Below are 26164 nucleotides of genomic sequence, written 5' to 3'. Positions count from 1 at the left end.
AGGGCCCCTTTGTAAGCCCCCAAGTATTGACCATGGGCTGGGCGCCATCCAACCACCCTACACACACAGTCATCTAGTCCTCATGACTTGCTGATAGGGTAAACAGCATTTTCCACATAAGGACTCCTTGCCCAGGGTCCCACAGCTAGGACAGGGCAGAGCTGGGATTTGGAACCAGGGGATCCAGTTTCCGGAGCCACACAGTCCCTGCCCTGTGCCGACGCATCACTGAAGCACGGTTCATATTTTCCCCACTTTATTGGAAACTTTGTTGGAAGTGGCCTCAGCGGCTTCAGAGGAGTAAGTAACACGACAAAGACGTGAACATTAAATCCATCCTTCCAACTCCTGGACGCATGCTTTGTGCCAGCAGATCTAGAATAGGGACAAAGGCTGTGCCATCTATCGTGTGCTGAGCCCTTGAAATGTGACAAGTCAGAACTGACGTGTGCTCTAAGTGTCAAATAGAGACTGAGTCTCAAAGGCCTTAGTTACCCAGAAAAATGTGAGACACCTCGTAATTTTCTATTAATTATAAGTTGGGATGTTTTTAATATATTCGGTTAACTAAAATATCCACCTGGGCATGGTGGCGCATGCCTGTAATCCCAGCACTCTGGGAGGCCAAGGCAGGCAGATCACTGGAGCTCAGGAGTTCAAGGCCACCCTGGGCAACATGGCAAAACCCCATCTCTACAAAAAACACAAACATTAGGTGGGGCACGGTGACTCACGCCTGTAATCCCAGCACTTTGGGAGGCCGAGGCAGGTGGATCATGAGGTCAGGAGTTCGAGACTACCCTGGCCAAGATGGTGAAACCTCATCTCTACTAAAAAAAAATTAAAAAATTAGCCAGGCACGGTGGCAGGAGCCTCTAATCCCAGCTACTCGGGAGGCTGAGGCACGAGAATGGCTTGAACCTAGGAGGTGGAGGTTGCAGTGGTGAGCCGAGATCGGCCACTGCATTCAAGGCTGGGTGCCAGAGCAATAATCCATCTCAAAAAATAATAATGCAAACATTAGCCAGACGTGGTGGCGCACACCTGTGGTCCCAGCTAGTTGGGAAGCTGAGGTAGGAGAATCACCTGAGCCCGGGGTGGTGGAGGCTGCAGTGAGCTGGGATTGTGCCACTGCACTCCAGCCTGGGCAATAGGGCAAGACTCTGTCTCAAAAAAAAAAAAAAAAGGCTGGGAGCAGTGGCTCATGCCCGTAATCCCAGCACTTTGGGAGGCCGAGGCAGGTGGATCACGAGGTCAGGAGCTCAAGACCAGCCTGGCCAACATAGTGAAACCCTGTCTCTACTAAAAATACAAAAAAATTAGCCAGGCGTGGTGGCACACACCTGTAATCCCAGCTACTCGGGAGGCTAGGGCAGGAGACTAGCATGAACCCGGGAGGCGGAGGTTGCAGTGAGCCAAGATCACACCACTGCACTCCAGCCTGGGCAACAGAGTAAGACTTCGTCCCTCCTGCCCCCCACCACCCCCCAAAAAAAAGAAAAGAAAAGAAAGAAAAATTAATTTCACCGTTTCTTTTTACTCCTTTGACATGGTTACTAGAAAACTTCACATCACCTAGGGGGCTCACATTCTTTTTCTATTAGACCACTCGGGGCTATGGAGTTCCCATTTTAACCAGACTCTTAAAAAAAAAAAAAAAAAACCACTGAAGAAAGAAATTACAGAATTGTGCTCACAGAAACCTTTTTTACCAGAATATCCAACGTTGGTGTATGGCTTCCTGTAAAGCATTTTGCACTCAAACTTCTACGCATAAGACACGAATTCCAAAGGCCTTTGGATGCCTTGAAGCTTACGCATCAAACAGAACTAGAAAAGCTTCAACACGGAAGCAAGCTGGTTTCGCCTCCGGAACGCGCCAGCTGCTCTCCTGATGAATGCGGGCATTCAGGGCTTATGGATCCGCTGCGGATGCCTCTATTCTGGGCTTCTTCCATATGATTAGGAGGCTGTTCCTACTCTGTAGTTTTTCATTCCAAGCTGCGTGCGATTTTCTGCAATCAGGTTTGTTTCTCCAGGGTTCAATGGGTGGCGATGAAAACACGGAGAGTTTGACAATCCGGGCAGGTGGTGAATACGGAAGCTAAGAGGATTGCACGCAGTGGCTGTATCTGGGGGAGGGTGAGTTAACTCTGCCAAGTCCCAGGAGGGGCCATGAGTGGCCTCGGGGGGCTGCCAGGTGCACAGTGTCCTCTGGCTATGCTGACGCCTCCAATTCTTTGAGCAGTGAGGTGATTGAGTTGGCATAAGGTCTCTTAAAGGTTGAACTCAGAGATGTTTCTGAATGGCCTGGGGTGTCAACAGGTATGAATCAGTGTGCCCATCATGGCCAGTGGACCTCATTCCCCCATCTCTGATCAGTAAAATGGGGATGTCAAGGACCAATGGGCAGTGCTGAGAGATTCCACATGTAACAGGGCTATGGTATAGTAGTTTCCCATGGCTGCCGCAACAAACCACTACGAACTGGGCGGTTTACAACAGAAATTCATCCACTTGCGGTTCTGGAGACCGGAAGTCTGAATCAAGGTCTCGGCGGGGCCACGCTCCCTCTGAAAGCTCAAGGGAAGATCCTTCCTCGCCTCTTCCAGCTTCTGGGAGCCCCAGGTGTTCCTTGGCTTATGGCTCCGTCCCTCTAGTCCCTGTTTCTCACTTCCCAGGGCCATCTTCTCCCTATGTTTCTTGGTGCTTCTGTGTCCAAATTCCCCACTTCTTATAAGCACATCAATCATTAAATTGAGGGTCCACTCTAATCCAAGATGATTTCATTTAACTTGATCACATCTGCAGACCCCATTCCCAAACAAGGGCTCACTCACAGGCCCAGGGCTAGGACTGGAATACATATTCTTACTCTCGGGGAGCACATTTCAGCCCACATGACTGGCTAAGCAGCGGGCCCCACAGCTCTCCTGCTCTTATTAACCAAGAGTGGGCTGTGTGTGGTGGCTCACGCCTATAATCCCAGCACTTTGGGAGGCTGAAGCAGGAGAACGGTTTGAGCCCAAGAGTTTGAGAACAGCCTGGGCAACATGGTAAGACCCTGTCTCTACAGAAAATGTAAAAAGTAGCCAGGCCTGGTGGCATGGGCCTGTGGTTCCAGGTACTTGGGAGGCTGAGGTGGGAGGACCACAAGCCCAGGAAGTTGAGGCTGTAGTGAGCCATGATTGAGCCACTACACTCCAGCCTGGGCAACAGAGTGAGATCCTAAACAAAAACAAACAAACGCCAGGCATGGTGGCTCACGCCTGTAATCCCAGCACTTTGGGAGGCCGAGGCGGGTGGATCATGAGGTCAGGAGATCGAGACAATCTTGGCTAACACGGTGAAACCCCCTCTCTGCTAAAAATACAAAAAATTCGCCTGGCGTGGTGGCGGGCGCCTGTAGTCCCAGCTACTCAGGAGGCTGAGGCATGAACCCGGGAGGCGGAGCTTGCAGTGAGCCGAGATATCGCCACTGCACTCCAACCTGGGCGACACAGTGAGACTCTGTCTCAAAACAAACAAACAAACAAACAAACAGGGCCTCTTTGTGCCAGGTGCAGAGCTGGGGCCAGAGTGCAGCCCGGAGATGCCAGGCCTAGGCTGTTGACACAAATGATGTGGTTTATGACAACACCTGCATTCCCTCTGGGAGTCTAGAATTTTGACACATGTCAAGCAGAGGGTGATGACACGACCAGCCCCCAATAAAAAGCCTGGGCACGGAGTCCTCGGTGGGCACCCTCTGCTGGGGGAATTAAGTGCGTCCCGTGTGACTCCCCAGGGAGAGGACTTCGAAGCTTGAGCCTGGCCTCCCTGGGACTTCACGCGCCTTTTCCCTTTGCTGATGGTGCTTGCGTCCTTCCGTCACAATAAATCACAGCCGTGAGGACAGCTATATGCTGAGTCCTGCCAGTGCTCCTAGGGAACCGGTGAGCCTGTAAGTGGTCTTAGGAACCCTGCCACATGCAGCAACTGCAGACCTTCCTGTGAGACAGGTGGCAGCTGGGACCAGGGCGGTGGGGCTGGAAAGAGCCCAGCTGGGGGATTTCCTCTGGAAAGGCCCAGGGGAAGAGCGGCCTCCACCTTGTGGACGGAAGGAGAGCAGTGGAGCGGGGACAGCTAAGAGATCCCTCCTTACCTGGCACACCACAGGGCATGGCAGAGAAAACGGGAAGGTGACTTCATCCTGAGAGCATGGGATGCCTCTGGAGCTCTTAAGGTGGTAAGGGACAAGGTCTCCTCTGGGTATAAAAGTTGCACACCCTGAGCGCTCTGCCCAGGTTAGCTCCTGTCACCCCCTGATGGAATGCAGGTGGAGGTGGGGCAGAGCCGCCTGGGAAGGGAGGTGTAAGTCTGGGGGCGGCGCAGGCTGCAGGCCTGGACTAGAGGTGCCCCACTCAGTTACCAGGACCGTTGCTGCCTTGCCATCCGCCAAGACCAGTATCAGTGCCCCAACCCACATGTAGAAAGGGAGGGGCTGTGCCCCGCCAATGTTCTCTTCCTGGCTATAAATGTGTGACTAGCACTGCACCATCAAACTGCACTACCCTCCTCCCCAGCCCACAAAAGCAGGGGAGCTCCCCTGGCAATTCTTGCCCCATGCGGTGGGTATGGCGGATGGGCTGGTGCAGCATCGGATGACACCTGCCCCCAGCCTGCCTTCCTGGATGGCAGAAGCTGGAGAGCTAAGAACTGCATTAGCCTGCCTCCCTCGCAGCTGGGGACTGGACAGAAAGTAAGTTCCGCCTTGCAGTTCCCCCATACACACACGACTTTGAAAATTAAGTGAAGTGTTGCAGCCAATATGCACGGTTCCAGAAATGGCCAGGGTCCCTGCACCTACACGCAAAGTCTAGTTGTTGTGGTGGCAGCAGTGGCTTCCTGGTCCTCAAATTATGCTACAGTTGTGTGACCTGGAACTCAATGGTCTCAACAGCTGCAATCCTGGACGGCCAGTTCGGCAGTGTCTGAGGCCATGAATCTCTCCCTCAGCCTTTCTGAAGATTCCTTTGAGTGTCTCTGTCTCCATGAAATCCCCTTCTGCCTAAATAACTAGTCATTTATTGCACGGATCCCAGTGAGCCAGAGTACTATACCTCTGGTCCATGTGTTTTGCCTAGGGACACACAAGTTGGCACTACCCAGTCAGTCGCACCTTACCCTAAATGGCATCTGGGAAATCTCAGCTTTGATGGGCCATTTGTTTTTTATTTTTGTTATTATTTTAGAGGAGTCTTGCTCTGTCGTCCAATCTGGAGTACAGTGGCATGATCATAGCTCACTGCAGCCTCAAACTCCTGATCTCAGGCAATCCTCCTGCCTCAGCCTCCCGAGTGGCTGGGGACTACAGGTGCACACCACCACACCCAGCAATTTTTTGGTACTTTTTTTGTGGAGATGGGATTTCACCACGTTGCCCAGGCTGGTCTGCAATTCTTGGGTTCAAGCAACCGTCCCACCTTGGTCTCCCAAAGCACTGGGATTACAGGCATGAGCCGCTGTGCCTAGCCTCTATATGAGACTATTAAAATAAAAAATGTTTACTCCTATCCTCACTGACCAGCCCTCCGCAACCTTCTCACGTATTACTCACTGTGAGTACCAGTTCCACACCACCAGAACCACCAAAACAGAATGACACCTTACGCGAATGCCACCCCCACCCTTACCATCAAGTCCAAGAACATCCAAGAGCTCGGTCCACACTTTCCACAGTGTCTCCACGAACATATCCACTCCCAACACGAACCTCTCGGTCAGCCTGGCCAAGAACTGCAGAAACAAGAAAACAGTCATCACCCAATTTCTACTCACCACTCTGCTGTTTTCCTCTATCTGTCAAGCAGTGAACCGGGGAGCCCGGAAGTTTATACCTGGGAAGGGAAAAACCACACGTCTATGATGAATACCACATACGCCCAGGGGAGTGACTTGAACTGGATACTGATGACAGCCCAGCTGAGAAAAATTGGTGAAAATGACCCCTTCCTTGGAAGGGCTGAACAAGGCACCTATGGAGGCTGGGACTCTGCAGGGCCGCGTTACGCCGCTTGCCATTGCTCCTGCTGTCTTTCATGCTCCCTCTTGGGTCAGGGTCTCTGCTTTCTTCTGTCTGATTTCTCTTTTTTTTTTTTTTGAGACGGAGTCTCGCTCTGTCACCCAGGCTGGAGTGCAGTGGCCGGATCTCAGCTCACTGCAAGCTCCACCTCCCGGATTCACGCCATTCTCCTGCCTCAGCCTCCCGAGTAGCTGGGACTACAGGCGCCCGCCACCTCGTCCAGCTAGTTTTTTGTATTTTTTAGTAGAGACGGGGTTTCACTGTGTTAGCCAGGATGGTCTTGATCTCCTGACCTCGTGACCCGCCCGTCTTGGCCTCCCAAAGCGCTGGGATTACAGGCTTGAGCCACCGTGCCCGGCCTTCTGCCTGATTTCTCTAAAGAGACAGGGTCTCGCTGTTGCCCAAGCTGGGGTGCAGTGGTGCAATGATAGCTCGCTGCAGCCTCAAACTCCCGGGCTTAAGCAATCCCGCCTCAGCTTCCCAAGTAGCTAGGGCTACAGGTGCAGCCACCACACCACGCTTTATTATTATTATTGTTATTATTATTATTTTGTAGAGACGGGGTCTTGCTACATTGCCCAGGCTGGTCTCAAACTCTAAGCCTCAAGCGATCCTCCTGCCTGGCCCTCCCAAATTCCTGGGATTACAGGCGTGAAACACTGCACCGCACCCTGCAGGTTTCTCATTTTTAGAGTGGAAGTTTCTGCTCCTAAGAAGCTGGTAATGATAGAGCCCCATGCTCTATCCAACTCTAAGGACCCCGGGCCTCTGAGGTCTTCATTTGCCCTCCAGGTGACACAGGGCTAAAGAAACATGAATACAAGGTACAGCCTCATTTTAACTTTTTTTTTTTTTTTAAAGTGATATTGTATACATGTAGCATAAAACTCAAGCCTACCAATAGGTATTCAGTGGACAGTAAGCCTTCCCTCTCATTTCCTGGCAACCTGAATCCCCCTCCAGAGGAACCACTATGACCACTCGCTTGTGAACCCTTCCTTAGATGTGCCAGGTGAATAATGGCACGGACATATTCTTTCCACAGTGGCAGCACAGGTGTACAGCTGAGCTGCTTTTCTCGTGCAACACTCTTATCTTGGAGATCACTCACACTCAGAACACAGAGCTGCCCCACCCTTTTTAAAAGATGGCACACCTGGAGCCAGGCCCCTACTCACGGACACCTGTGTGGTTTCCAGCCTTTGCTATTACGGGGAAAAAAGAGCGAGCCCACGATGAATGCCACCCAAGTGGTCTACTGGCCCAGGGGATGAACTTGAACTTGATACAAATTGATGACAGCCCAACAACTGAGCAAAACCGAGTAAAACACACCCCTTCCCTTGTAAGGGCTGACCAAGGTATCTATGGGGGCCGGGATTCTGCAGGGCTGCAGCACACAGAGTGCTGCCATAATAGAACCCACCTACATGGGCCACTTGGCTCATGTGTGCAGGGTAAATGCCTCTGTGAATTGGCGACAGCATTTTTTTTTTTTTTTTTTTTTTGAGACAGGGTCTTGCTCTGTCACCCAGGCTGGAGTGCAGTGGTATGATCTCGGCTCACTGCAGCCTCCACCTCCCAAGTTCAAGCAATCCTCCCACCTCAGGCTCCCAAGTAGCTGGGACTACAGGCTTGCACCACCACACTCAGCTAAAATTTTTGTATTTTTAGTACAGACAGGGTTTCACCATGTTGGCCAGGCTAGTCTTGAACTCCTGACCTCAGGTGATCTGCCCACCTCGGCCTCCCAAAGTGCTGGGATTATAGGTGTGAGTCACCACACCTGGGCAGCTACAGTAGTTTATTTTATTTTATTTTGAGTCTCATTTTGTCGCCAGGCTGGAGTGCAGTGGCACGATCTCAGCTCACTGCAACCTCCGCCTCCTGGGTTCAAGCGATTCTCCTGCCTCAGCCTCTCAAGTAGCTGGGACTACAGGCATGCACCACCATACCCAGCTAATTTTGTATTTTTAGTAGAGATGGGGTTTCCCCATGTTGGCCAGGATGTTCTCGATCTCTTGACCTCATGATTCACCAGCCTCAGCTTCCCAAAGTGCTGGGATTACAGGCATGAGCCACCATGCCCAGCTAGCTACAGCATTTTAGACTGGATGGTTCCTACAGGACAGAGGAGATAAGAGCAGGGCTGAATCAGGAACTAGGAGAGTAGAAAATGCCAATAACCTCAGAGGTAGCACTGTGGCTGAGAAAGCACAAGCCGGGCTGTCGACTGCCTGGGTTCAAATCCCAGCTCTGCCTCTTACTAGCCGGGTTTCCATGAGCATATTATATATATTCATAAGCTCTCTGGGGCTTCAGGGTTTGCACTAACAATGGAGATAACAGTACCTATTTAATCTGGTTATTGTGAGCTTTACATGGGATATTCACGTGAAATGCTTTAAGCACATGGTAAGTGTTCAAGACTCCTGTCGACATCCAATATTCTTCTTTTTTTGAGACATGGTCTCACTCTGTCACCCAGGCTGGAGTGCACTGGCGCAATCTCGGCTTAAGGCAAACTCTGCCACCTGAGTTCAAGCAATTCTCCTGCTTCAGCCTCCTAAGTAGCTAGAATTACAGGTGCCTGCCACCACACCCGGCTAGTTTTTGTATTTCTAGTAGAGATGGGGTTTCACCATGTTGACCAGGCTAGTCTCGAACTTCTGACCTCAAGTGATCCACCTTCCTAGGCCTCCCAAAGTGCTTCCCAAAGTGCTGGGACTACAAGCATGAGCCACCGTGCCCGGCCAATGTCCAATATTCTAACAGAAGCATTGACTTCACAATGTCCTATGAGGACACCAACATTTTAGCCCTAAAAAATAGTATAGAGGCTGGGCATGGTGGCTCACACCTATAATCCCAGCACTTTGGGAGGCTGAGGTGGGAGGATTGCTTTAGCCCAGGAGTTTGAGACCAGCCTGGGCAACAAAATGAGACCCTATCTCTAATTTACCTTAATAAAAAATTTTAGGCTGAGCGTGGTGGCTCATGCCTGTAATCTCAGCACTTTGGGAAGCCAAGGCGAGTAGATCACCTGAGGCCAGGAGTTCAAGACCAGCCTGGCCAATGTGGCGAAACCTCGTCTCTACTAAAAACACAAAAAATTAGCTGGGCGTGGTGGTGCACGCCTGTAATCCCAGCTACTTGGGAGGCTGACGCAGGAGAATTGCTTGAACCTGGGAGGCAGAGGTTGCAATGAGCCGAGATTGTGACACTGCACTCCAGTCTGGGCGATAGAGGGAGACAGCATCTGAAAAAAAAAAAAAAAAAAAAAAAAAGATGGTTGGGCGCAGTGCCTCACGCCTGTAATCCCTGTACTTTGGGAGACCGAGGCAGGTGGATCACCTGAGGTCAGGAGTTCGAGACCAGTCTGATTAACATGTTGAAACCCCGTCTCTAGTAAAAATACAAAAAAAATTAGCCAGGTGTAGCGGTGAGCGCCTGTAATCCCAGCTACTTGGGAGGCTGAGGCAGGAGAATCGCTTGAACCTGGGAGGTGGAGGTTGCTATGAGTTGAGATCACACCATTGCACTCCAATCTGGGCAACAGAGCAAGACTCTGTCTCAAAAAAAAAAAAAAAAAAAAAGATTTTCACAGGAGCGTGAACCCTATTGTGAACTGCATGCGAGGGTCCTAGGTTGCATGCTCCTTGTGAGAACCTCATGCCTGATGATCTGTCACTGTCCCCCATCACCCCCAGACGGAACAGATGGAACCGTCTAGTTGCAGGAAAACAAGCTCAGTGCTCCCACTGACTCTACATTATGGTGAGTTGTATAATTATTTCATTCTATATTACAATGTAATGATAATAGAAATAAAGTGCACACTAAACATAACGTGCTTGAATCATCCTGAAACCATCCCCCCACCCAGTTCATGGAAAAACTGTCTTCACAAAACCGGTCCCTGCTGCCAAAAAGGTTGAGGACCGCTGCATTAGAGAGAAGAGGAGGGTGACTGCCCCTCCCTTGGGTGGGGGTCGGTGGGGGGATCTGGGAGGAGGGCCTGCAGAAGACCAGCGTAAATCAGAACCACAACCACGAAGAGGTCTTCCAGAGATTCCACGTCACGGCACACATCCCAGCTCAGTGGTTCTCAGAGTGTGGTGGTGCCCGGACTAGCAGCAGCATTACCCAGGAGCTTGCCAGAAATGCAGACTCTCAGGGCCCCACCCAGATCCACTGCCTCAGACTCTCCAGGGATGGAGCCCAGCAATCTGTTTCCACAAGCCTCCTGGTGATGCTGATGCACACTCCAGGTTGAGGACCTTGACTGAGAGAGGCAGTTGCACATGTTCCTTCAGAGCAGCACTGCACTAAAGAGCTGCAGGCAGGCCAGAAATACGGGGACAATGGAAGAGACACATAAGACAGTGATCTGCTCATAAAATGGAGTCCATATCCACAGCAACAAAAACAAAGGATGGACATATCCAGCAACATCAAGAAATAGCAGAAAGCAATAATAATGAGTAAACAGATTACACAATGTATGTCCCCCCCCTTTTTTTTGGAGACAGGGTCTTGCTCTGTTGCCCAGCCTGGAGTACAGTGGGGGTAATTGTGGCTCACTGCAGTTTCAAACTCCTGGGCTCAAGCAATCCTCCCACCTCAGCCTCCCATGTAGCTAGGACCGCAGGCAGCTGCTACCATGCCCAGCTTTTCCTGTCACAATTTTTTTCTTTTTCCTGAGACAGAGTCTTGCTTTGTCACCTGGGCTATAGTGCATTAGCGCCATCTCAGCTCACTACAACCTCCCCCTCCCAGGTTCAAGCGATTATCCTGCCCCAGCCTCCTAAGTAACTGGAATTACAGACACACGCCACCAAGCCTGGCTAGTTTTTGTAAAATAGTGGAGACAGGGTTTTGCCATGTTGGCCAGGCTGGTTTTGAACTCCTAACCTCAGGTGATCTGCCTGCCTCAGTCTCCCAAAGTGCTGGGATTACAGGTGTGAGCCACTGCACTCAACCTACAATTCTTTAAAATATGTGTGACTTGTATATGTTTGTAAATATACAGCAATTTTTTTTTGCTGGGGGGTGAGACAGAGTCTCGCTCCGTCACCCAGGCTAGAGTACAGTGGTATGACCTCGGCTCACTGCAACCTCTGCCTTGTGGATTCAAGCAATTCTCCTGCCTCAGCCTCTCAAGTAGCTGGGATTACAGGCATGTGCCACCATACCCGGCTAATTTTTATATTTCTAGTAGAGACTGGGTTTTGTCATGTTGGCCAAGCTGATCTCAAACTCCTGACCTCAGATGATCCATCCACCTTCCCAAAGTGCTGGGATTACAAGCGTGACCCACGGCGACCAGACAGTATATAGCAATTTCTATAATTTGTTCAAATGGAGGGAAAAAGAAAGGCTTTTGTGAGAAAAGAATAGCAAGCCAGGCTGGGCGCAGTGGCTCATGCCTATAATCCCAGTACTTTGGGAGGCCGAGGCGGGCGGATCACGAGGTTAGGAGATCGAGACCATCCTGGCTAACACGGTGAAACCCCGTCTCTACTAAAAAATTCAAAAAAATTAGCTGGGAGTGGTAGTGGGCGCCTATAGTCCCAGCTACTCGGGAGGCTGAAGCAGGAGAATGGCAGGAACCCAGGAGGCAGAGCTTGCAGTGAGCCGAGATTGCACCACTGCACTCCAGCCTGGGTGACAGAGCGAGACTCCATCTCAAAAAAAAAAAAAAAAAGAGAATACAGGCTTTTAAAAATGCCACCAAGTGCCCAGGAAAGGGTGCGTGGAAGCAGTTATTTTGGGAGGAAGGGACATTCCTGTTCATACTGTTGAACCTTTCTGTGCCTCAGTTTTCTCCGCCGTGGGAGAAATGGGACTGAGAGCGGATTCAAGAGCAGAACCTGTAAAGACCTCAGCACAGCGCCCAGCACACGGCAGGTGCCCAGTATGTCGGAGCGGCTGAGGTACTTGTTGCATTCATGGGCTGCAGGGTGGCAACCTGGAACTCCCTGCAAGCCGAGCGGTCACCTCCCATGTAACACAAGCTGACAGGCAGGTGCTCTGAAACCTGCCATGCCTGAGAGGCTGGCGTGCCCGAGCAGCTCCTGGCATTGCTAAGAAAGGTGCAGGTCAGAGGTTCTTTCTCACGGTGGAAAGAACAGCACCTGACCCCTCCTGAAAACTTGCCCCGGGCAGGAGAGGGTGAATTCAGGGAGGATCCCATCACCTGCTGATTAACCATCTGGCTGGAGAAGTTGCTGTTCCCTGTGGGGCCAGCTCCGCCTGCTCTGGTGTGTAACACCCTGACCCACTTTGTGTGGATGGAGACATAGGAGCCCTGGGGGGAATAACATGGGCTGAACTGTGTCCCCCGAAAGGCTTATGTGGAAGCCCTAAACCCCAGGATCTCAGAATGGGACTGTATTTGGAGACAGGGTCTTTACGGAAGTGATTAAGTTGAAATGAGATCTTAAAGGTGAGCCCTAATCCGATTTGACTGCTGTCCTTATGCAAGTAGGAGAGTAGGACCCAGATGTATAGAGGAAAGACCACTCGAAGACATAGGGAGAGGGCGGCCATCTGCAAGCCAAGACGCAGGGCCTCAGGAGAAAGCAACCCTGGCACCTCGAGCTCAGATTTCCAGCCTCCAGAATGGGAAAAAATGTATGTCTGCTGTTTAGGCGACTGGGTTGCACTGCACACAAACACAGGAGCTTATAGAGAAGCCCCAAGCCTGGAGGCGGTTCCATCAGAAATCGGGTGAAAATGCAAGCCTGAATCGTATCAGGCCTCTAGATCTTTTTTTTTTTTTTTGAAACAGTCTTGCTCTGTCACCCAGGCTGGAGTGCAGTGGTGTGATCTCGGCTCACTGCAACCTCCGCTCCCCACCCCACGTATTCAAGCAATTCTTGTGCCTCGGCCTCCTGAGTAGCTGGGATTACAGGTGTAAGCCACCACACCTGGCTACCTTTTTGTACTTTTAGTAGAGATGGGGTTTCTTTTTTTTTCTTTTTTTTTTTTTTTTGAGACGGAGTCTCGCTCTCTTGCCCAGGCTGGAGTGCAGTGGCCGGATCTCAGCTCACTGCAAGCTCCGCCTCCTGGGTTCACGCCATTCTCCTGCCTCAGCCTCCCGAGTAGCTGGGACTACAGGCGCCCGCCACCTTGCCCGGCTAGTTTTTTGTATTTCTTAGTAGAGACGGGGTTTCACCGTGTTAGCCAGGATGGTCTCGATCTCCTGACCTCGTGATCCACCCGTCTCGGCCTCCCAAAGTGCTGGGATTACAGGCTTGAGCCACCGCGCCCGGCCGAGATGGGGTTTCAACCATGTTGGCCAGACTGGTCTTGAACTCCTGACCTCAAGTGATCTGCCCGCCTCGGCCTCCCAAAGTGCTAGGATTACAGGCATGAGTCACCGTCCCTGGCCAGGCCTCTAGATCTAACCACTGGTTCTTGGGGATCTGGGACATGGGGCACAGGGAAACACCACCATGAAGATGCACCCGGCCAGATGCAGATGGCGGAGATGCTATGGGGTGAGACCCAGCTTCTCCACAGAACAAGATGGCATCCAAGAAAAAGCATGAGGCGGGGGCATTAAAATTAAAAGTGATATAAATCATGATGATTCGCTGTACTATGGAAGTGACGGGATGATAATAGCCCTTAATTCTGTGTCTTCCTTCCCAAAACCCATCACCCAGTCTCATTATGAGAAAAACATCAGCCAAATTCCAATAGGGAGCATCCTACAAAATCCCTGACCGGCTGGGCGCGGTGGCTCACGCCTGTAATCCCAGCACTTTGGGAGGCCATGGCAGGCAGATCACTTGAGTTCGAGAGCAGCCTGGCCAACATGGTGAAACCTCTTGTCTCTACTAAAAACACAAAAATTAGCTGGGCATGATGGCATGCAACTGTGGTCCCAGTTACTCAGGAGCTGAGGCAGAAGAATTGCCTGAACCTGGGAGGCAGAGGTTGCAGTGAGCAGAGATCACATCACTTCACTCCAGCCTGGGTGACAGAGGAAGATTCTGTCTGGAGGGGAGGGGAGGGGAGGGGAGGGGAGAACTCCTGATCAATGCTCCTGAAAACTATCAAGGTCATCAAAAATAAGTAGAGCCTGAGAAACTCCCAGCCGAGAGGACCTCGGGAGACCTGAGGACCAAATGTCGGGTGGGATCCCAGATGGGATCCTGGGACAGAAAAGGGTGGTAGGAAAAACTACGGAAGTCTGAATTACAGACTTCAGCAAATAATTGATGTAACAATATTGGTTCATTAATAGAACATCAATATACAACTTTAATAATGGGGGAAATGGGGTGAGAGGTATATGGCGACTCCCTGTATTATCTTCACAATTTTTCTATAACTCTAAAAGAACAGACTATTTTTTAAACTCTACTCATAGAAAGAATAACGTTAATTTATTTTTTAAAAAGGCTTGGGGCTGGGCATGATGGCTAACGCCTGTAATCCCAACACTTTGGGAGGCCAAGGCCAGAGGATCATTTGAGTCTGGGAGTTAGAGACTGGCCTGGGCAACATAGCGAGACACCGTCTCTATAAAAAATTAAAAAATTAGCTGGGCATGACGGCATGTACCTGTGGTTCCAGCTACTCAGCAGGAGGTTGGGGGATCGTTGAACCTAGGAGGTTGAGGCTGCAGTGAGCTGTTCATGCCACTGCACTCCAGCCTGGGTGACAAAGCAAGACCTTGTCTCAAAAAAATAAAAAAAAATTAAAAATTTAAAAAAGAGACTTAAAAGATACTTCATGTGTAGACTTGTTTAGATCCAAATTCAAACAAAGCATTTTATAAAAAGACATTTTGGGTCAGGGAAATCAGAAAATGGAGCTGCATTAGATGTTAAGGAATAAGCTGTGATGATGGTATTGTGGGGTTTGTTTGTTTGTTTTGTTTTGTTTGGAGACAGAGAGATGTCTCGCTCTGTCACCCAAGCTGGAGTGCAATGGTGCGATCTAGGCTCACTGCAACCTCCGCCTCCCGGGCTCAAGCGATTCTCCTGCCTCAGTCTCCTGAGTAGCTGGGATTACAGGTGAGCGCCACCATGCCCAGCTAATTTTTATATTTTTAGTAGAGACGGGGTTTCACCATGTTGGCCAAGCTAGTCTCAAACTCCTGACCTCTAGTGATCTGCCTGCCTTGGCCTCCCAAAGTGCTTGGATTACAGGCATGAGCCACCATGCCTGGCCGGTATTGTGGTTTTGATTTTCACAAAATTTGTATTGTTAAAGATGCTAACTGAAATATGCAAAGGTGAACTAATATCTTGGATCAGCTTTAAAATATTATTCCAGGCACCCCCCCAAAAAAATTTAGGAAGGAAAGAAGCAACCAGAATGGCAGAAAGTTGCTACATGGGAAGACCTGGGTGAACGAGGGTTCACTCTACTCTCCCTACCTTTGGGTATGTTGGACAGTTTTCAGAATGGAAAGTTGAAATATGAGGACAAGGTGAGCAAACTATGGATGCCTGAGGCCTCAGACAAACAAGGCCCAGCCATCGCCTCTGTGGGAGGGAACAAGATTGCTTCAAGCCTGGGATTTCATCAGCCCTCTTCTTACAGCAGTCAGGTGAGGACATCCAACACCCGGGGACATCCAACACTGGGGTTGGGTGATAGCGGCCTTCCTGCATCCTCATCTTGCTTTCCCTCCATCACCCTCAGGCACATACAAATGGGTCCTGTGGAAAATCAGGCCATGAGGGCAAAGGCATCTTGATGAGCAAGCCAGGGAGAGGGGTGGGAGATTCTGCCATTCAGCGGTTTCCCAAGCATCTGAAGAACACACAGAAATGCAAAGGCCAGATGAACGGAAAATGCTGGAACATACATACAGACCACGTATGAACCACAGAGGGGAAAGGGCACCCCCAGCGTGGCGAGCCTGCCCAGCCTCAACCCAGGGATCAAACTCAGCGTCAACCAACAAGAAAGTGATGGCACAAACAGACACCACGAGCCCCGATGTGGTGCTGCCTCAGCAAGGACACACGGCGCCTTCTGTAGAATTCTTGCCATGAAAGCTAAGTCTGAGCCTAACCCAGAGGAAATAATCAGATAATACACACTGTGGGACATTTCAAAAGACAGTTCTGGACCGGGCGCGGTGGCTCACGCCTGTAATCCCAGCACTCTGGGAGGCCAAGGCAGGTGCATCACGAGGTCAGGAGATCGAGACCATCCTGGTTAACACGGTGAAACCCCGTCTCTACTAAAAATACAAAAAATTAGCCGGGCATGGTGGCGGGTGCCTATAGTCCCAGGTATTCGGGAGGCTGAGGCAGGAGAATGGCGTGAACCTGGGAGGCGGAGCTTGCAGTGAGCTGAGATCGCACCACTGCACTCCAGCCTGGGCAACAGAGCGAGACTCCATCTCAAACAAACAAACAAACCAACCAGTTCTGGTCTGTCAAAACCACAGCGATACTACTTTACCTCTGCCAAGATGGCTAGAATCAAAAAGGTAGACCATAGCAAGTGCTGACAAAGATGTGGGGAAATGAGGCCCCTCCTACCTTGCTGGTAGGCAGGTAAAATGGTACATCTGCCTTGGAAATGGGTGACGGTTCCCCAAAGTGTTAAACAAAAAGTTCCTGTATGACCCAGCAACTGCACTCCTAGGTATGCAACACAAAATACTGGAAACATATGTCCACACAAACATTTGCACATGGATGTTCAGAGCAGCATCATTTATAACAGACAAAAAGTGACATAAACCCAAATGCTCATCAATCGATGATCAGGTAAATAAAAAGCCATAAAGAGGAATAAAGTACTGATCCTGCAATATGGATGAACCTTGAAAACATTAGGCTAAGTGAAAGAAGTCAGACACAAAAGGCCAGATTGTACAGGACTCCGTTCTTATGAAAAGCCCACAGGAGGCTCAGTCATAGAGACAGAAAGCAGACTGGCAGTTGCTTAAGGCTGGGAGTTGGGGCAAAGGAAAAAAGTAGGGACTGCTAATGGGTACAGAGTTTCTTTTTGTAAGAACTTTTAGAACATGCAAATGTTCTAAAATTGACTGTAGTGACAGCTGTACAGTGCTGTGAATATACTAAAAACTGCTGAGCTTTCAATGAATAAGTTGTATGGGATATGAATTATAGCTCAAAAAAAAAAAAAAAAAAGACATTCAGTCTGTAGTCTTTAAAAATGTCGATGCTGTAGAAGTCCCTTACTGGGCCAGGGGCAGTGGCTCACGCCTATAATCCCAGCACTTTGGGGGGCCAAGGTGGGAGGACTGCATGAGCCCAGGAGTTAAGAGACCAGCCCAGGGCCGGGCGCGGTGGCTCAAGCCTGTAATCCCAGCACTTTGGGAGGCCGAGGCGGGTGGATCACGAGGTCAGGAGATCGAGACTATCCTGGCTAACATGGTGAAACCCCGTCTCTACTAAAAAAATACAAAAAACTAGCCGGGTGTGGTGGCGGGCGCCTGTAGTCCCAGCTACTTGGGAGGCTGAGGCGGGAGAATGGCGTGAACCCGGGAGGCGGAGCTTGCAGTGAGCTGAGATCACGCCACTGCACTCCAGCCTGGGAGACACAGCGAGACTCCGTCTCACAAAAAAAAAAAAAAAAAAAAAAAAAAAAAAAAAAAAAAAAAAAAGAGACCAGCCTGGGCAACACATGGGTTTCGAGGAGAAACCCTGTCTCTACGAAAAATACAAAAAATAAATAAATAAATAAATAGACATGGTGGCACACACTTGTGATCCCAGCTACTCAGGAGGTTAAGGCGACAGGATCGCTTGAACCCAGGAAGCAGACGTTGCACTAAGCTGAGACTGCGCCACTGCACTCCATTCTGGGCTACAGAGTGAGAGCCTGTCTAAAAACAAATTCATAATTAAGTCCCTTCCTCCACCAAAAGTGAGGGAACTCTGACAGACTAGAGACATGAACACCAAATGCATGAGCAGTCCTTAACTGGGGTGTGGATTTTTTATGAGCTATAAAGACAATTTGAATATGGACTGTATATTACAAAACACTGTACTATATTTAAGTTTCTTGGCTTAGACAATGGGATTGTGGTTCTGTAGGAAAAAGTATTAAGATGTCTGCAACTTTGAAATGATCCTGCCAAAAACCGAAAATAAATGTGTGTGCGTGTGTGTATGCGTCTGTGAGATGTGTTTGCAGAGAAAAAAGTTTGGGGGGAAATGTAAGAACTGGTGACTTTAGGGGAGACGTTTGCAGCTATTCCTTGTTCTGTTATTTCAGCATTTTGGTACTTTGAAAAATTTTGAACATAAAAAATTAGAGGAAACATTATCTTGACTGTGGTAATTTTTCACAAGTATGTATGTCAAAAGGTGTCAACTTGTACACTTTAAATACGCAGTCTATTGAGGTGTAGTGCAATTACACCTCAAAAAAGCTGTTAAAATGTTGGTAGGGGAAAAAGGACTGGAAAGCGTCAAAGTTATTTTGCTCAAAATACTTTCTTGCAAACAGCAAAAAATGCAAGCCTCTTTATTTAAAAAAACAAACAAACAAACAAAAACAACAAAAGAACCTAACAGCTCAATAGAAGAACGGCAAAAAAAATCAGGGCAGTTCCCAGAAAATATCGATGGATTCTTAATAAGGGAAAAGACCATCTGTCTCATACATAATAAAGCCAAAAGGTTTAATGAGGCTGGGTGCGGTGGCTCACGCCTATAATCCCAGCGCTTTGGGAGTCCAAGTCGGGTGGATCAGAAGTTCGTGAGTTCAAGACCAGCCTGGCCAACACGGTGAAACACGCTCTCTACTAAAACTACAGAAATTAGCCGGGCGTGGTGGTGCACATCTGTATTCCCAGCTACTTGGGAGGATGAGGCAGGAGAATCACTTCAACACAGGAGGCAGAGGTTGCAGTGAGCTGAGATCACACCACTGCACTCCAGCCTGGGTGACAGAGCAAGACTCCGTCTCAAAAAAAAAAAAAAAAAAAAACAGGTTTAATGAGCCACTTTGTTGGAAAGGGCTTGGGAACTGGCCTTCACACATGTCTGGTGAGAGTGGAAACTGCTATCACTCATTGAAGGACCATTTAGTAGTATCTTTGCAATATGAACAATGCATATAGAGCCCTTACTATGCAAGGGCTCAAGCAAACAGAGTAAATTCACATGGGTAGACATCAACACAGTAGTGACCTTAGGGGGTTAGTAACCACGTGGGAGCAGAAAGGGACTTCTGGAGGCCGGAACAATCCACTTTTAGATCTGCTAGTCAAGGAGTATGTTCGGTGTGTGACGATTCATGATGCTATAGATTGATGTAAACAAAAGAAGTACACCAATGACATTTCAATTAAACATATAAAAGAGGCTCAAGCCTGTAATCCTGGCACTCTGGGAAGCCGAGGCAGGTGGATCACCTGAGGTCAGGAGTTCCACACCAGCCTGACCAACATGGAGAAACCCTGTCTCTACTAAAAATACAAAAGTAGCTGGGTGTGGAGGTGCGCACCTGTAATCCCAGCTACTCAGGAGGCTGAGGAAGGAGAATTACTTGAAGCCAGGAGTCAGAGGTTGCAGTGAGCCGAGATCGTGCCATTGCACTCCAGCCTGGGCGACAAGAGTGAAAGTCCATCTCAAAAAAAAAAAAAAGTGTAAAAGAGCAGGGAGTACTAGCTCACCCCTGTAATCCCAGCACTTTGGGAAGCTGAGGTTGGGAAGACTTGAAGCGAGGAGTTCAAGGCTTCAGTGAGCTATGATTTCACCATTGCATTCCAGCCTGGGTGACCTGTCTCTTACAAAACAAACGACCTGTCTCGGGTGACCTGTCTCTTACAAAACAAACGACCTGTCTCTTACAAAACAAACGAACAAACAAACAAAACTTCTTTTTAAATGTACAGACCCTATGACTCAGCAATTCCATTTCTAACAATTTATAGATGAACTTGTCTATGTGCACACAAAACAATACATATAGAAAGACCTAAACTGCAGCCATGTTTGGAGTGGCCTGAGACAGGACCAAATGTTAGCCACCAGGGGCAGGTTCCACGATGGCACATCCTTACAGCAATGTGTTCTTTGCAGCCCTTCACAAGGAGGAAGCAAAGTTTAGGTACTGATAAGGTCTGATCTTCCTGTTTTTTGTTTCTTTTTTTGAGACAGAGTCTTGCTCTGTTGCCCAGGCTGGAGTGCAGTGGCATGATCTCCACTCACTGTAATCTCCACCTCCCAGGTTCAAGTGATTCTCCTGTCTCCGCCTTCCGAGTATGTGGGACTACAGGCACATGCCACCATGCCTGGCTAATTTTTTTTAGTAGAGACAGGGTTTCACTATGTTGGCCAGGCTGGTCTTGAACTCTTGACCTCAGGTGATCTACCCACCTCGGCCTCCCAAAGTGCTGGGATTATAGGCATGAGCCACTGTACGCAGTCCTCCAAATTTATTCATTTTTATTTTTACTTTTTTAAAAAATTTTATTATTTTTTTTTTGAGACGGAGTCTCGCTCTGTCACCCAGGCTGGAATGCAGTGGCCGGATCTCAGCTCACTGCAAGCTCCGCCTCCTGGGTTTACGCCATTCTCCTGCCTCAGCCTCCCGAGTAGCTGGGACTACAGGCACCCGCCACCTCGCCTGGCTAGTTTTTTTGTATTTTTTAGTAGAGACGGGGTTTCACCGTATTAGCCAGGATAGTCTCGATCTCCTGACCTCATGATCCGCCCATCTCAGCCTCCCAAAGTGCTGGGATTACAGACTTGAGCCAACGCGCCCAGCCTATGTATTCATTTTTAAAAACAGGGGCCGGCCGGGCGCGGTGGCTCAAGCCTGTAATCCCAGCACTTTGGGAGGCCGAGACGGGCGGATCACGAGGTCAGGAGATCGAGACCATCCTGGCTAACATGGTGAAACCCCGTCTCTACTAAAAATACAAGAAAATTAGCCGGGCGAGGTGGTGGGCGCCTGTAGTCCCAGCTACTTGGGAGGCTGAGGCAGGAGAATGGCGTGAACCCGGGGGGGCGGAGCTTGCAGTGAGCCGAGATCGCGCCACTGCACTCCAGCCTGGGGCACAGAGCAAGACTCCGTCTCAAAAAAAAAAAAAAAAAAATAAAAAATAAAAAAATAAAAAATAAAAAATAAAAACAGGGGCTGGCGCAGTGGCTCATGCCTGTAATGCCAGCACTTTGGGAGGCTGAGGCAGGTAGATCACTGCAGGCCAGGAGTTAGAGACCAACCTGGCCAATATAGTGAAACCCCGTCTCTACAAAAAATAAAAAACTTAGCAGGGCATGGTGGTGCACACCTGTAATCCCAGCTACTTGGGAGGCTGACGCAGGAGAACTGCTTGAACCCGGGAGATGGAGGTTGCAGTGAGCCGAGATCTCGCCATTGCACTCCAGCCTGGGAGAAGAAGCAGGAGTGCATCTCAAAAAAAAAAAAAAAAAAAAAAAAAAAAAAGGCAGCAAAGCAACTGGCCCAGGGTCACACAGCGAGTGAGAAACAGCTGGGATTCAAACTCATGTCTGTTCCCATGACATCCAAACAGGATGGTCATAGGTTTATTTCAGACAAGTCCTAGATTAGAATATGGGGGCCCAGGCATGGTGGCTCACGCCTGTAATCACAGCACTTTGGGAGGCTGAGGCGTGGATTATGAGGTCAGGAGTTCGAAACCAGCCTGGCCAACATGGTGAAACCCCCATCTCTACTAAAAATACAAAAATTAGCCAGGTGTGGTGGCACGCACACCTGTAATTCTAGCTACTCAGGAGGCTGAGGCAGTAGAACTGCTTGAACCTGGGAGGCAGAGGTTGCCATGAGCCAAGACTGCGCCACTGCATTCCAGCCTGGGTGATAAAGTAAGACTCCATCTTGGAAAAAAAAAAAGAATTTTTTTTTTTTTTTTTTTAAATACCATCAAACTTCACAACCCACAAAGCAGGTTTGGCTTTAATTAGTAAACCCAGGCATGCTGAAAACTACAGTTGCTAGCAGACCCAGTTTTCCTTTATTTAAAATTTACAAAACAGGCTGGGCATCGTGGCTTACACCTGTAATCCCAGCACTTCTGAGAGGCTGAGGCGGGCGGATCACTTGAGGTCAGGAGTCTGACCTGTCTCTACCAAAAACGTAAAAAATTAGCCAGATGTGGTGGTGCTCACTTGTAATCCTGGCTACTCAGGAGGCTGAGGCAGGAGAATCGCTTGAACCCAGGAGGCAGAGGTTGCAATGAGCCAAGATCATGCCAATGCACTCCAGCCTGGGTGACAGAATAAGACTCTGCCTCCAAAAATAAACTAATTAAATTAAAAAAAAAAAAACCATAAAATTAACAAAACAATATCCCCAAGCCTGGCCAGTCTGGGCTACAGTCAGCAGGAAATAAAGTAAGTCAGGCCAGGTGTAATGGCTCACGCCTGTAATCCCAGCACTTTGGAAGGCCAAGGCAGGAGGATCACTTGAGGTCAGGAGTTCGAGACCAGCCTGGTCAACATGGTGAAACCTCATCTCTACTAAAAATACAAAACTTAGCCAGGCATGGTGGCGGGTGCCTGTAATCCCAATTACTTGGGAGTGTGAGCGGGGAGGATCACTTGAACCTGGGAGGTGGAGGTTGTAGTGAGACGAGGTCACGACACTGCACTCCAGCCTAAGCAACATTGGAGCCAGACCCCCGTCTCAAAAAAAAAAAAACAACAAAACGGCCGGGTGTGGTGCCTCACGCCTGTAATCCCAACACTTTGGGAGGCCGAGGGGAGTGGATCACAAGGTCAGGGGATCGAGATCATCCTGGCTAACATGGTGAAACCCCTACTCTACTAAAAACACAAAAAAATTAGCCGGGCGTGATGGTGGGCGCCTGTAGTCCCAGCTGCTTGGGAGGCTGAGGCAGGAGAATGGCGTGAACCCGGGAGGCGGAGCTTGCAGTGAGCCGAGATCACACCACTGCACTCCAGCCTGGGCGACAGAGCAAGACTCTGTCTCAAAAAAAAAAAAAAAAAAAAAGAAAGTAGTGAAAAAACAAGTCAGGTCAGCCTCTGAATGCTGCACTGACTCGGGGAACAGGGAAGGGGGTCATAAGGCAGGAAAACAGGCGAGATACTAATGTGGGCTCCAGGTCCACTCTGCCTAGGTTCACACCCTGGCTCTGCCACTCATCTGACCTGAAACCAGCCACTTCACTGCTCTGTGTCTCAGTTTCCTCATCTGTCAAATGGGAACAGTAATACTACCTACTGCACCAGATCATTCTAAGGATTATATAAGGTTATTCTATCTACAAAAGCACTTAGTAATCATTAGCATCTCCATTAAAGGTACAAACCCTGGTTTACCCCAGGAAGAGCTCTGACCCCCAGATTCACAGATGCTCTGCCAGAATAGACTGTCTTATTTAAGTCTTAAATATCCACTCATATTTCATGTGGGGAAAAGAAAGAGATCAGCCTGTTACTGTGTCTATATAGAAAGAAGTAGACATAAGAGACTCCATTTTGTTCTGTATTTGAGATGCTGTTAATCTGTGACCCTACCCCCAACCTTGTCCTTGCAAGAGACATGTGCTGTGGTAACTCAAGGTTTAGTGGATTTTGGGCGTGCAGGGTGTGTCTTTGTTCCTAGAAAAGCTAGGTATTGTCCAAGGTTTATCCCCATGTGATAGGATGAAACAATGTTGCTAAAAGGTTTATCTCAAGGCACAGGATTTTCCTTTAAACTTATTCATGTCACAGAGATCCTTGTTCTTATGTCTTACTGCTAATTTCCTCCCTAAAATAGATCCTATTGTCCTGCCACTCCCTTATCTTTAAGATGGTAAAGATAATTATCTATAAATACTAAGGGAACTCAGAGGCCGGTGCCGGCGTGGGTCCTCTGTAAGCTGAGCACCAGTCCCCTGGGCCCCCGCTTTTCTTTCTCTATACTTTGTCTCTGTGTCTTATTTCTTTTCTCAAGTCTCTCGTTCCACCTAACGAGAAACACCCACAGGTGTGGAGGGGCAGGCCACCCCTTCAATTTCATGTTTATTGGCCTTAGATTGTCACATGGAACCGCCATCAGTTGAGACATGGGGATCCTGTTGAGACATGGGGATCCCTGCGTGAAAAAGACAGGCTTCTTTTTGCTCCAAAACAAATGATTTCTGCCTTCAAATGGCTCCGGAACAGCATCAAGAGGAAGTAAGTGAGGCTCCCTGGGCTCACACCCCAGATCCCGCCCCCGCCAGACTCCAGGGCAACCTTTTCACATTCAGGCGTTCAACCCTGCTTCTTTGCCCCTCCTTGGTCACCTACAAAGCGTTCTCTCCCCTACATGTATGAAGACACAGACCCACCTGTGCAAGAGGTGCCCCTGCCCATAGGAGAGGGAAGTTAAAAGTTACCGTTTTCCTAACAAATTAACCTTTCATTTTATCCAGTAAGAACATCCAGTCAATCTTATTTGGGCCTTAATGTTCCTTTCTATTCCCCACTCCCTCTCAATGAGCAGAAAACTTTAATTTTTTAGCCATGATTCTGGGCCAGGAAGGTACCAACTATTCATAATTACAAGCTTGCAATGAAGGGGAATGATTACTATCCCCATTTAACAAATAAGGAAACTGAGGCTCAAAGAAGTGAAGTCACTTCCCCAAAGCCATCCTAACTGGTAGAGCTCCAACTTGAACCCAAGCTTCTCTGACTCCAAAACCCCAGGAAGGCTGGCAGCAGGCAAGACCTCCCTCCTCCCCAGGGAACAGCAAAGGAACCGCAATACCACACAAAACTGTCCCCAGGAACTTCCTCCTTCTCAGGAGCTGGTCGGCAGACTTCGGCCCGGAATGGCACCCCTATCCCACCTAGCTCCAGAGAGCAGGAACTGGGGAAAACTCCCTCCGCTCCTCCTGGGACTCAACACCCTTCCCAGGAGGCTGCAGGGTCCTGGACCTCCCCAAACTAAACAAAAGGCTCCACGCGAAAAGCCCCGCACATAGTAGGTACTCGGGTTTCCCAAAGCAACCGAGCAAATCGTATTGCTTCTTTCTTTTCCTGTAAAGTAAAAACAACTCCAAGTATCTTCAAAGCAGGAGGAGTGGGGCAGAAGGTCCCAGGGGAAGTGGGTCGGGACGCGAGGCTAAGACAAACCCTGGGTAGCTGGGGAGGGCGCAGCCGCGTGGAGACCGAGAGCGCCAGCGTGCTGCCTGGCTCACAGTAGGAGCCATTCAAACGCGGTGAATGAATGAATGAGACGCGCGGCAGGCGTCAGCGCAGCCGGGAGAGACTCTGGCCGCGCCGACCGCGGGGGCAAGGTCCAAGGAGAAGCGCGGCGCAGAGGAGAGGGCGGCCCGAGGCCCGGCCGCCCAGACCTGCACTGGTCAGGCCCGGCGGGGACCGCAGGAGGCAGGCCCCGAGGCGCAGGCCGGACCCCCTTCCCGCGCGCCGGCCGGGCGGGCGCCCCGGAGGCCGCGCTCCTCCCAGGCCGGCCCCGGCAGCCAGGTGCGCGGCGGCCGGGGCAAGGTGACCGCGGGCGCGGGCCCGGCGCCCACCTTCTGAGCGGCGCGCACGTTGTCCTCGCCGAACAGGCTGCTGACGCTCTGCGAGAAGGTGTTGACCGTGCGGCGGTAGCTGTTCTTCTCCGCGCCGCCGCGGCCCCGCGCCCCCTGCGCGCCCGGGGCCAGCAGCCCGAGCAGCAGCACCAGCAGCAGCAGCAGGAGCCCGGCCCGGGCCAGGGGCCCGCCTGAGGCGCGCGCGCCCATGCTCGGCCGGCGGGGTGCGGGGTCGCGGTGCCGGGTGAGGGCCGTGCGCTGGGCCGCCGCGGGCTCCGGCTAGGGCAGGGTTGGCGCGCTCGGGGGCCGCGCGCCGCGCCTTTACCCACCGCCGCCGCCGCTGCTGCGCCACCCGCCCCGCCCCGCGCGCAAAGGCGCGACGGCCCAGCCCACGCTGCGCCCCGCCCCCGGCGCGGGACCAACGCGACCCGGCCCCGGGGCCCCGCGCCCGCCTCCCGGAAGCCTGCCCCGACCCGGTACGGCTTCTCATCAATTAAAAAAAAAATTCTTTCTTTTGACTTATCCGTGGGAAAGCAACCCGTGCCTGTAAAACTTGCTACAGCTTCAACCAGGGAAGTGACCGCAACTGATTGGAAAACATGAAATAGACATATATGTAATCT

The 26164-nt window shown here is 50.1% G+C and overlaps 1 protein-coding gene across 2 annotated transcripts in view; it reads right to left on the bottom strand.

Moving 5' to 3' along the window:
• BRI3BP (BRI3 binding protein) overlaps nucleotides 1-25891 on the bottom strand; it is a 34198-nt gene extending 8307 nt beyond the window's left edge. The window contains exons 1-3 of one of the 2 annotated variants that reach the window (XM_025402397.1): nucleotides 25141-25170; nucleotides 15463-15747; nucleotides 5676-5778 (exon numbers count right to left, since the gene is read on the bottom strand). In XM_025402397.1, the coding sequence (XP_025258182.1) occupies nucleotides 5676-5778; nucleotides 15463-15705 (346 nt within the window). In that variant the 5' untranslated portion in view covers nucleotides 15706-15747; nucleotides 25141-25170. Of the gene's footprint in view, nucleotides 1-5675; nucleotides 5779-15462; nucleotides 15748-25140; nucleotides 25171-25541 lie in introns of those variants that run through there. The other variant, XM_025402398.1, reaches the window with a different exon arrangement.
• Between the last annotated feature and the right edge of the window lie 273 nt (nucleotides 25892-26164).

The sequence above is a fragment of the Theropithecus gelada genome, chromosome 11, assembly GCF_003255815.1.
Source record: "Theropithecus gelada isolate Dixy chromosome 11, Tgel_1.0, whole genome shotgun sequence".
Taxonomy (NCBI): domain Eukaryota; kingdom Metazoa; phylum Chordata; class Mammalia; order Primates; family Cercopithecidae; genus Theropithecus; species Theropithecus gelada.
The sequence above is the reverse complement of the archived record's forward strand: the minus strand, read 5'-3'. Positions and strand labels throughout refer to the sequence as shown.